The sequence below is a fragment of the Bufo bufo genome, chromosome 4 (genome assembly GCF_905171765.1).
Source record: "Bufo bufo chromosome 4, aBufBuf1.1, whole genome shotgun sequence".
Lineage (NCBI taxonomy): Eukaryota > Metazoa > Chordata > Amphibia > Anura > Bufonidae > Bufo > Bufo bufo.
This window is the reverse complement of record NC_053392.1, coordinates 536,088,358-536,101,117: the sequence shown is the minus strand read 5'-3', so window position 1 is coordinate 536,101,117 and position 12,760 is coordinate 536,088,358. Positions and strand designations below refer to the sequence as shown.

At 41.2% G+C, this 12,760-nt stretch overlaps 1 protein-coding gene across 1 annotated transcript in view; it reads right to left on the bottom strand.

Annotated features, from left to right (window-relative positions):
• Positions 1 to 12,760, bottom strand: part of SNAP25 (synaptosome associated protein 25) — a 153,200-nt gene that overhangs the window by 28,910 nt on the left and 111,530 nt on the right. Inside the window, exon 5 of the mRNA XM_040429889.1 lies at positions 2,718 to 2,835. Within this exon, the coding sequence (XP_040285823.1) occupies positions 2,718 to 2,835 (118 nt within the window). The remainder of the gene's footprint in view (positions 1 to 2,717; positions 2,836 to 12,760) is intronic.

Here is a 12,760-nt window from a genome sequence, read left to right as displayed (position 1 = left end):
AAGGAGGGCATTAATCAGAGAGGCAGCACAGAGACCTAATGTAACCCTGGAGGAGCTGCAGAGTTCCACAGCAGAGACTGCTGGAGTATCTGTACATAGGACGACATTAAGCCGTACGCTCCATAGAGTTGGGCTTTATGGTAGAGTGGCCAGAAGAAAGCCATTACTTTCAGCTAAAAACAAAAAGGCACGTTGTAAGTTTGCGAAAAGGCATGTGGGAGACTCCCAAAATATATGGAGGAAGGTGCTCTGGCCTGATGAGACTAAAATGTAACTTTTCGGCCATCAAAGAAAACGCTATATCTGGCGCAAACCCAACACATCACATCACCCAAAGAACACCATCCCCACAGTGAGACATGGTGGTGGCAGCATCATGCTGGGGGATGTTTTTCAGCAGCCGGGACTAGGAAACTGGTCAGAGTTGAGGGAAAGATGGATGATGCTAAATACAGGGATATTCTGTAGCAAAATCTGTACCACTCTGTGCGTGATTTGAGGCTAGGATGGAGGTTCACCTTCCAGCAGGACAATGACCCCAAACACACTGCTAAAGCAACACTTGAGTGGTTTAAGGGGAAACATGTCAATGTGTGGGAATGGCCTAGTCAAAGCCCAGATCTCAATCCAATAGAAAATCTGTGGTCAGACTTAAAGGGGTTCTGCACTTTCATTTAACTAATGATCTATCCTCTGGATAGATCATCAGCTTCTGATCAGCGGGGGTCCGACACCCGGGACCCCCGCCGATCAGCTGTTTGAGAAGGCAGCGGCGCTCCAGCAGCGCCGCGGCCTTCTCACTGTTTACTGCCTAGCCGCCGGCCCACTGACGTCACGACTAGTATCAACTAGTGTGGGCGTGGCTAAGCTCCATTCAAGTGAACAGAGCTTAGCCGCGCACACGCTAGTTGATACTAGTCGTGATGTCAGTGGGCCGGCGGCTCGGCAGTAAACAGTGAGAAGGCCGCGGCGCTGCTGGAGCGCCGCTGCCTTCTCAAACAGCTGATCGGCGGGGGTCCTGGGTGTCAGACACCCGCCGATCAGAAGCTGATGATCTATCCAGAGGATAGATCATCAGTTAAATGAAAGTGCAGAACCCCTTTAAAGATCGCTGTTCACAAGCGCAAACCATCCAACTTTAAGGAGCTGGAGCAGTTTTTCAAGGAGGAATGGGCAAAAATCCCAGTGGTAAGAAGTGGCAAGCTGTGATTGCCACAAAGGGTGGCTCTACGAAGTATTAACTTTAGGGGGTGAATAGTTATGCACATTGACTTTTTCTGTTATTTTGTCTTATTTGTTGTTTCACAATAAAAATAAAAAAACATCTTCAAAGTTGTGGACATGTTCTGTAAATTAAATGATGCAAATCCTCAAACAATCCATGCTAATTCCAGGTTGTGAGGCACCAAAATACGAAAAAAGTCAAGGGGGGTGAATACTTCTGCAAGGCACTGTACTTCATGTGAGATATCAGGATCTGCCAAACCAATAGGTAGTAGAGTTGAAAATAAATGATCATATATAATAATAATTAATGTAATATATTTGTACTACTACTACTAATTATTATTATTATTATTAATATTATTCATAGTAATGCTAATAATCGATGTAATTGCTAATAATCTATGTAATTGTTGGGTGGAGGAACAAGTGAACTAAACTGTCTACCTCCAAATGTTGTAGATGTAAAATATTTTTTTAAATACTACTGTACTTTGTAATACTACTTCTCCTACATAGGATACTCATTATGATATGGGCACATAGTCAGACCAGGAGGTGATGGGGGTTTTTAGCATAAAACTAAAGGGTTGGCTACACTATAGTGACCTGAGTTCATAAGCAAAACCCGGAAGCGGTCCCATCAATCATAAGCACTCCCCGCTATGCTGCACACGACTTACTCATTTTTGTCAATTCCCAATACATGCTGGATCCATTCTCTATCATAGTCCAGACTAAAATAGACTAATTTATAATGCACTTATTACTTACAGACTGAAACAAGAGTACATTTTTATCTAAATTATAAATGCAAACGTCAGCCGGGTCACTGGAACCAAATTCTTATGAAATGACCCAGACAAAATATTATTTTCTCTACATCTTAGGCAAAACTATTATGCACTGACTTCTAGACAAAACATTATATACAGAATTTTCAATAAATGTGTGCATTACAACGTAGTCTATTCTGCGTCTGAGAGAGGAACAGAATTTCTAATGCATTTTCACTGCCGGCCTATCCAGAAAATTGACAGGAAGTTCCACAAGCTTCTAGGAATTCTCTACATGCAGTCGTTTAACATTTCAACATTTCCATCTGGACATTAAAAAAAGTTTATTTTCAAAATATTATTATTGGGTTATTTATTAAATTATTTAGATTGACTTATGGTAAAATAAATCTATTCAGTATAGATTAAAAAAAAAAAAAAAAAAATGTTGCCCGTGATATTTGATAACGGTTTTTCACCTTTTTAGATGGAAGTGTTGAAGTATGTATTTCTAAGCAGAGAATGCAGTGCAATCTTCACTGCAGAATGCCTGATTTTAATATGTCTACTTCCCACTGTCTATTCTATGAGATGGATACTGATCTCTCTGCATGCCACATGCTTTTCCTGCCCATGTGTCTAGCAGCGATGATCTCTGCAAGGCTCAATGATCAGCCTTGGGGTGCTAAAAGACTTAGGCAGGCAGGCAGAACCTACTTGTTACATGGACAGACACATAGACCACAGAATTTTCCTAGGTCCGTCAAATTCTTTTCTGCTTCTTTCATGTCCTTATTGATTTGCTCCATCCCTTCCTCGATGCGTTCCAGTTGTTCTGATTAAATACAAGCATTATATCCCCACAGAATGAAGCAGATGGAAAAGGACAAAGAAGAAAGACAAAACTTCAGACATTCACTGTGACAAAAACTGGACACCACAGAGCATAGTCGGTACCCAGTACCTACTTGTTACAAGGACATATGAAAAGGCCACAGCATTTCCCTAAATCTTTTAAATTTTTCTCGGCCTCCTTCATGTCTTGGTTGATATGGTTCATGCCATCTTCGACACGATCAAGTTGTTCTGGTCAGGACAAAGGGATGACAGTGTGGGATGAAATTTTATTTGTCTTAAACAGAACATGAGAAAGGACTATGAAAACGGAGCTGTAAAGGTATTTCAATGCATTTCAGGGATAGATGCATTGAGTGGATGTTGATCATTTGGGGATTTTAATGATTTTTTTTAAAATTTAAAATGGAATAAAGTAACAATAAAATGAACGTGATCAGAGTTTCGTTTATCGGACAATCATGTAATGATATGGGACACCTCGGTTACGGTTCGTGAAGGCTCAAGACATTTTCTATTGACAAAGACTTTGTGCAACATCCAGGTCAGCAAATCATTATTACATTATCACAGATCATTGTCATGACACAAGCCAATGAACAGAGAGCTTCTTAAAAAAAGAAAAGGCGTTAGCGTAGTCAGGCAACAAATACAGACCATAATTCATTGCTGCGAAATGCACTAGCAAAATGGAAACGCATGTTCATATAGATACATAGATCAGAATATTTTTAAGCACAGATACATGATAAGCTACACAAATGCCTACAAAGATCATAGCCTCGAAGCCAGATAATACACTCAGACACTGGATGGCGCTACATATTAAGCACTTGTTATGCATGTATCACAATCTCAAGGGTGTCATGTGGATGTCCATATTATTGGCGGTGCTTTGACTTAACCCAACCAGAGGTAAGGTTTCACTTATTCTTTTTGTTGGGTTCCAATCCAGTTTTTGTCAGAAAAAAACCCCCTACAAAATCAGGTCTCAGCAAGCCCTGGGGTCATATAAAAAACACAGGATAAAAGGTTTGGATTCTGAGATGAAGTGTCCTAGTCCTAAATCCTAAATGTATGTTCTTGGTTTATGGGGCCAAGTTCCTGCAAAGTTATCTAGCCTAGCCTTGTCAATCAAGAAAACGTGGGAGGGGCTGGCAGAAGAAGCAGGAGAAGCAATTGTGCACAGAGTGGTTTGGGCAAACCCTCAGTGCACTTAACTGCTCATTTGCACATGGTTCAAAAGTACTGTACTTTTTCTCCAGAATGAAGCAATGGATCACTAAGTGACAGGTATCATTACGTTTAGCTAAGCTAGTCCTACAAGGCACTGTGTCTGGTTTAGCAGGGAATTTCCTGGTGATGGACTCCATTTTATTCAGTCTTAATCGCCATTTGGGGTCAGGAAGACTGGATTCTGCCTCATGTAGCTCTTTGCCTTCCCCAACTGGGGAAACGGATTTCTAAAGGTACCCATACACATTAGTCTAAAGTTGATCAAAATGGATGATTTCAACCAAACGTTCGTCGGCTGAAATTACAGACCATTATCGTTTGAAAAGAAGTCGGCCATGTTTAATATTTTCGGCCAATAGTTGGACTAAAGATATTTTGTTCAGAAAAAAGATAATTTGTGAATGAAACATGTTTTTTGAAAGAACGTTCCCAGAAAGATCTTTCATCCACTGCCCGGTTTCACTGAACACATATGAGCAGTTTGAACAACTGTAATGGCCAATATGGATTCAATTATTAAGGTCGTATCTGCGAAACGATTGTTCACTTTGTTTGTTCAACTGCTGTTTGACCATCATCCATCCAATGTTTATGGTTACCTTAAAAGGGGTTATCCAATGTATAAAACATGCTCCCCAATGCCCAGGTCCCTCATATAGATTATACCTATCCCGCTCCCCGACACCCGCATAGCTCCTGCTCCCTGCATGGCTGGCGCTGCATCTCCCCGTTGCGCGGTTCAAAACATCTGGCGATGGGGAGGGGGGGGGGGGGGGGGTCAGCCAGTAGCAGGTCGTGACGGGGGCAAGCCTCTCTAACATCACGGGGAGATGTAGCGGCAGCCGTGCAGGGAGCAGGAGCTAGGCGGGTGCTGGGGAGCGGGGTAAATATGATCTATATGAGGAGCCCGGACATTGGGCAGCAGGTTTTACATGTTGGATAACTCCTTTAAGAGTTGCTCCTCTAGATTTTCATCCATATTCTCTCTCCTCTTCTGGTGAAACATGATATACTTGACATTTTCTTAACCATATGTAACTATGTAATTATGAATTTTGATTTTAGAATTCTAACTTTTTAGTCACCTACTGTGCAATTTAGTAAGTTAAAGTTAAAAATATGTAATATAATTTAAAATGGAAAACTATTTTAATTTTTTTTTTAAAACACAAGACTGTCTAGTTGCCACTGAGGGAATGACAGACACTCGGTTATAATGCCACATTACATGGCAACTCAGGGTCTTGATGTTTGATCACATTTCAAAATACCAGAACAATAAATTTATTTTTGGCATGCTGGGCTCTGGTAACACTGGTAGATGTAGCAGAATTTAACACAGTACTGGGCGTGTCACATGTCAAAGTTTTAGCCTCATTTTTTACATCATCTTTTGACTGCATGCCCTCACTATATGGTTTTCGATGAACCTCAACATAAAAAAATAAGTGAATAAATCCAGTTTTCTATTCATATATTAATCATCCTGGTCCAAAGTCCAGATTTTGGGCTCCTGCAACACTATCAAAAGAATTATCAGAATTTTGCTGAACCTCACTAGGAGTTAGGCAAATCATAATATTGTAATATGGTAAAATATTGCTTTATCCTATAGGATGATGGATATTTGTAGTATATCTGAGACACATATATTTGTAGTCATCTTTGTTATCCCTGTTTCTAGTGATTCTTTTTTTCTTGTCCATTGCTCATAGAATTATTTAGAAGTGGAATTTATGTTATAAAGGGGAAATCTTACACAATGTGGTTCCAAATGGGTTAAAAAAGAAGCGATACTTACCCTCATCAATCCCCTGATGCCGATGGCCACCGAAGTTCCTGCTGCTCTTCACCTTGTGGTCCTGGCTATGCACAAAGGAAATGGCAGGAGATGGATGCTTAGCCAATCATTGGCTGAAGTGGTCTCCGCTATGGCCAGAGATTTGCTGGACAGGTATCACCGTGCATTTCCTGTGTGGCGAACCATCACCCGGAAGTGAAGAGGAGCGGGAACCATATATAAAATTTTTTAGACCTAAGTATATTAGACTTAGACCTAAGTATATTAGATCTTTAAGAAATGTATTAGAAAGCTTTGACTACACTCATGATCAGACAATGTAGGCAGTGACAGGACCGAACATTTTAGCGCCAGAAACAGAGGTACAAAATCACGTTGTGGCCACCATGTTATTCGAATAGATACATAATTTGCAGTTGGTGATAACTTGTATCTTCAGTAACATCTTGCCTTATTCTTTGTGGGAAACAGAAAGGCTATTAATATATAAACAGTGGGGAAAATAAGTATTTGATACACTGGTGATTTTGCAAGTTTTCCCACCTACAAAGAATGGAGAGGTCTGTAATTTTTTTTCCCGTAGGTACACTTCAACTGTGAGACAGAATCAAAAAAAAAAATCTAGAAAATCACATTGTATGATTTGTAAATAATTAATTTGCATTTTAGGCTACTTTCACACTCCTGAAGAAATGCGTATGCCAAACCCGGGTCGGGCGATACCTGTGTGTGTGCACTTTCATGATTTTATATGCCTTTAACAAGAAGCTGTTTGTAAGTATAATAAACTTTTCTACTATACGGTGGAAGTCTGTGCTTCATTATGGCTGGGATTCCTTGATTACCTACAGGAGTGTCGGATAGAGGAGAGTTTCCTAGGCGTGGAGCTTGAAGGTCTTTCCCTGTGTTACCAATGAACCTTGTATCATGAGAGGAGGTGTCGATAGCAGCGTGGTCCCCCACTTTGACGAATTGTCTGTTCCTGTGATTTTACCCACATCACATTGAGGATCTGCAGCGCAAAAATACAGCTACGTATCTTAGTGACTAATTTTCTACTGTGTACTTTCACACTCGCGTCATGGACGGATCCGTTCAGATAATACAACGGTCTGCATCCGTTCAGAACGGATCCGTTTGTATTATCTTTAACATAGCCAAGATGGATCCGTCTTGAACACCATTGAAAGTCAATGGAGGACCGATCCGTTTTCTATTGTGCCAGATTGTGCCAGTAGTTCAGTTTCATCAGACGGAGACCAAACGCTGCAAGCAGTGTTTTGGTGTCCGTCTCCAAAAGGAATGGAGACTGAACTGATGCAAACTGATGCATTCTGAGCAGATCCTTTTACATTCAGAATGTTTTGGACCGCTTGTGAGAGCCCTGAACGGTTCTCACAAACGGAAAGCCAAAACGCAAGTGTGAAAGTAGACTTATTGCATTAAATAAGTATTTGATACAATAGAAAAAGAGAACTTAATATTTGGTACATAAACCTTTGTTTGCAATTACAGAGGTCAGACGTTTCCTGTAGTTCTTGACCAAGTTTGCACACACTGCAGCAGGGATTTTGGCCCACTCCTCCACACAGATCTTCTCCAGATCTTTCAGGTTTTGGGGCTGTCGCTAGGCTACATTGAGTTTCAGCTCCCTCCAAAGATTTTCGATTGGATTCAGGTCTGGAGAATGGGCCACTCCAGGACCTTGAAATGCTTCTTACAGAGCCACTCCTTAGTTGCCCTGGCTGTGTGTTTCGGGTCATTGTCATGCTGGAAGACCCAGCCATAACCCATCTTCAATGTTCTTACTGAGGGAAGGAGGTTGTTGGCCAAAATCTCACAATACATGGCCCCATCCATCCCCCCTTCAATACGGTGCAGTCGTCCTGTCTCCTTTGCAGAAAAGCACCATCAAAGTATGATGTTTCCACCCCCATGCTTCACGGTTGGGACAGTGTTCTTGAAGTTGTACTCACCCTTCTTCCTCCAAACACAGCAAGTGGAGTTGATACCAATAAGTTCTATTTTGGTCTCATCTGACCACTTGACCTTCTCCCATGGCTCCTCTGGATCATCCAGATGGTCAATGGTGAACTTCAAATGGGCCTGGACATGTGCTGGCGTGAGCAGGGGGAACTTACGTGCCCTGCAGGATTTTAATCCATGACAGCGTAGTGTGTTTGTTAAAGGGAATATTAATAATTAATATTTTGAGTTAATATTAATAATTCATATTAATAAATAGGCGTTAAGTCGTCTATTGTCGACTCCGCCTATTTATTCTTTATTCTACCTGTTACTCTAACTCTTTCCTGAACTGCGTGTGCTAACTTATGGCGGCGACAAACGACTATAAGCTGTATTAGAACAATAAAGTATTTATTAAACCAATAACACGTCTACAGCCAATTACTTACGCTATATCTATATATATTTATATCAATGGTTATATAAATATAAATATATATATATATATATATACACATACATACATATAGACGCACACGTTACAACACTAATCCAGAAGATAGCCGGCACTAGGACCCACAGCGCACCCGCACGGGGAGGACACAGGACCACAGCGTAATGAAGTAAATCCTAGCGAGTGCTTGTGATATGCAATAAAGCCTTGAAGACTATCACAAGCACTCACTGGGATTTACTTCATTACATGGTACAACACTAACAGCACTCTAATAATACTAACTACACAAACACAACACAGTCTACAATTACAATTCCACCCTAAAATCTATCTAATTATACACTTACACACACTATACTGTAGCAGCACCCTCCCAAACCTAACTACAAGCTGTCCCTACAGGGTAGAAACGGTTAAATACAATGGCAATACAATGACAGTCATCTTGTGTTTCTTCCATTTTCGAATAATTGCGCCAACAGTTGTTGCCTTCTCACCAAGCTGCCATGGTGGAGAGGTTGGAGTGTAATTGATTGAGTGTGTGGACAGGTGTCTTTTATACAGGTAACGAGTTCAAACAGGTGCAATTAATACAGGTAATGAGTGCAGATTAGGAGGGCTTCTTGCAGAAATACTAACAGGTCAGTGAGAGCCAGAATTCTTGCTGGTTGGTAGGTGATCAAATACTTAGTTCATGCAATAAAATGCAAATTAATTATTTTAAAAACCTACAACGTAATTTTCTGAATTTTTTTTAGATTCTGTCTCTCACAGTTGAAGTGTACCTATGATAAAAATTACAGACCTCTCCATTCTTTGTAGGTGGGAAAACTTGCAAAATCACCAGTGTATCAAATACTTATTTTCCCCACTGTAAATGATATTTTAGGGCATCTATAGGTATTCACGAAAAACCCTTACCATGGAGGCATGTCAGAATATGACTTGGTTTTGTGATATATTCTACAGGCGTTTTCCTTTGTCTCTCTTAGCAGGTATAAATTACATGGCGGACAACTGACTAGACCTAGACATAAATGGAGTATGGTGTATATGATATGTTCCATATGAAATGTAAGAATGTACCTGATTATGCACATATATGGACAAACAAGTTCTTAACTTGTGTTATGGGAGAGTGAAATAAGTTTTAGGGCCAGGTACTGACTATGCCGTAGTGAATTCCATTTTAGAGAGATTCTGTAGACTTTTCATAGCCATGTCAACAGTTAGATTATTACAGCTTTATGCATAGACAAGTATAGTCAATATATCCAGGTGAAAACTTGTGAAAACTTGACATAAAGCTACCACTCGGGCATAGGTTTGCACATTCCATTCTCTATAGGTATGTGCCCAGAATTTTTTTTTTCTTTGGAGACAGGATGGATGGATGTAGCAGTTTTGATCAGGCGTAGCACAACATTTTTTTTTTTGGATCTTTTATATAATCTTCATGTATTATATATGTGCTACCCTGCTGCTTTTCCAATGTGCATCACTTCAGTGTGCCTGGGCAAATTTTGTATACCTCCTGTGCACGCCTATGCCCTAGGGTCAATACTTCCTTGTAAGTTAGATACTATATAACTGAGTCTCCAGAAAGCTGTATTTTAGGAGAAAAGAAGAAAAGTCCATTTAATAGGGTGTTAACAAAACTAGAACAGCTGGAAAATGCAGATGATTAGAACAGGGCAGAAATGGGGCCTTAGCTGTTGCCTAGCCTCAGAAATAGAAATACCTCTAGTATATATTAGCATTCATTGATTTACCTGTTCAGTAAAGGAATATTAATTCTATAGATATAGAGTTGCCAGGAGTTTTCCCTTGGCACTAGTTATTCAATGAAATTGAATTGTATAGTGCCACCTGCTGATTGCTCCTTCTCTAATTTATCTGTCCAACCCTAAGGTGGACGCACATGCTCGGTTCCATCCTTCAATTGCCACCAGATGTATCAGACAGGACATATTCCCTGAGAAAGATCATGCTCCCTGAGCTGCCAGCCATTAAATCTAGCAGAGCAATTGGAACAATGAATGGGGAGATCTTTGGATCCAGCATTGTTAAAAGGAGGTTGTCATTGACTATATGATCGATGATTTTCATTTTTTACATTCATTATGGGACACCCCCTTTAAATAGATAAATGGCCACAATTCTGTGAATATCTTATGCCAAAACTTTGGGGATAAATATGGAGCTAGTGCCCCCTTTGAGGCCATTACTCCACTCTTGTTGGAAGATTTGACATGACTCTTAAGAACCATATTAATGGCACTAATAATGGGCAATAAGACTTAGCTCTAAGTTGTTGCTTCTATTGTCTTTCAATGGCTTTGAGGGTGTTAAAGTGGATCTCCTAAATATACACCCAGTGTAAGGTCCATTCTCCTATTAGCCAAAGCAGCATCAAATATTGATGTCAAGTGGTGTATGTATATCTATATATGTATGTAAGTCTTAGGTCCCATTCACATGAACGTATGGCCTCCGTGCCCGTGCGTGTTGCGGCGCGGGCCGTATCAACTCCATGCTGAATGGGTCTGCGATCCGCAACATACGGCAAAAGATAGGACACAGATCAGAAGCCTACGGAAACACTCGGAAGCCCTTCCATGGGCTTCCAGGTCCGTGCCTCAGCACTCCAAAAGATAGTCTATCTTTTGCCGTATGTTACAGATCTTGGACCCATTCAAGTCAATGGGTCTGCACCTCAGCACGGGCACGGAGGCCATATGTTCATGGGGCCTTAAAAGATCCAAGTAATATTCAGTATGAGTTACTACAGGTACAGTTCCTCTGTGCTCCTATTCTAGTTTTAACTCCTGGATGAGGAGCTGAATTCACAATGCCTCATGGGCTCCGATTGGGGGAGGGGGAAAGGAACACTAGAGGCTTATATCCATATTAGAACGGTACAGAAGATTGCTCTTGTTGAAGTCGACCTGACATCAGCTGGTTTGGAGAATATTTGATTTTAAGAAGCTGCACTGGCTGTAGAAGCAAAGCCATTAAGACAACTGCAAAACACCTAGGGGGACATTTATCATTTGCGGGTGTTTTTGTCAGTTTTAAGTCTGTCGTTGCTTTGTGTGCCTGCCCCAAATGAATGAAATGGTGCACCTTCATAATATATTTGGCGTGCGTGCAATGTGGGTTACACCTACAGTGGGGGAAATAATTATTTGACCCCTCACTGATTTTGTAAGTTTGTCCAATGACAAAGAAATGAAAAGTCTCAGAACAGTATCATTTCAATGGTAGGTTTATTGTAACAGTGGCAGATAGCACATCAAAAGGAAAATCGAAAAAATAACTTTAAATAAAAGATAGCAACTGATTTGCATTTCATTGAGTGAAATAAGTATTTGAACCCCTACCAACCATTAAGAGTTCTGGCTCCCACAGAGTGGTTAGACACTTCTACTCAATTAGTCACCCTCATTAAGGACACCTGTCTTAACTAGTCACCTGTATAAAAGACACCTGTCCACAGAATCAATCAATCAAGCAGACTCCAAACTCTCCAACATGGGAAAGACCAAAGAGCTGTCCAAGGATGTCAGAGACAAAATTGTAGACCTGCACAAGGCTGGAATGGGCTACAAAACCATTAGCAAGAAGCTGGGAGAGAAGGTGACAACTGTTGGTGCGATTGTTCGAAAATGGAAGGAGCACAAAATGACCATCAATCGACCTCGCTCTGGGGCTCCACGCAAGATCTCACCTCGTGGGGTGTCAATGGTTCTGAGAAAGGTGAAAAAGCATCCTAGAACTACACGGGAGGAGTTAGTTAATGACCTCAAATTAGCAGGGACCACAGTCACCAAGAAAACCATTGGAAACACATTACACCGCAATGGATTAAAATCCTGCAGGGCTCGCAAGGTCCCCCTGCTCAGGAAGGCACATGTGCAGGCCCGTCTGAAGTTTGCCAATGAACACCTGAATGATTCAGAGAGTGACTGGGAGAAGGTGCTGTGGTCTGATGAGACCAAAATAGAGCTCTTTGGCATTAACTCAACTCGCTGTGTTTGGAGGAAGAAAAATGCTGCCTATGACCCCCAAAACACCGTCCCCACCGTCAAGCATGGGGGTGGAAACATTTTGCTTTGGGGGTGTTTTTTTGCTAAGGGCACAGGACAACTTATTCGCATAAACGGGAAAATGGACGGAGCCATGTATCGTGAAATCCTGAGCGACAACCTCCTTCCCTCTGCCAGGAAACTGAAAATGGGTCGTGGATGGGTGTTCCAGCACGACAATGACCCAAAACATACAGCAAAGGCAACAAAGGAGTGGCTCAAGAAGAAGCACATTAAGGTCATGGAGTGGCCTAGTCAGTCTCCGGACCTTAATCCAATCGAAAACATATGGAGGGAGCTCAAGCTCAGAGTTGCACAGAGACAGCCTCGAAACCTTAGGGATTTAGAGATGATC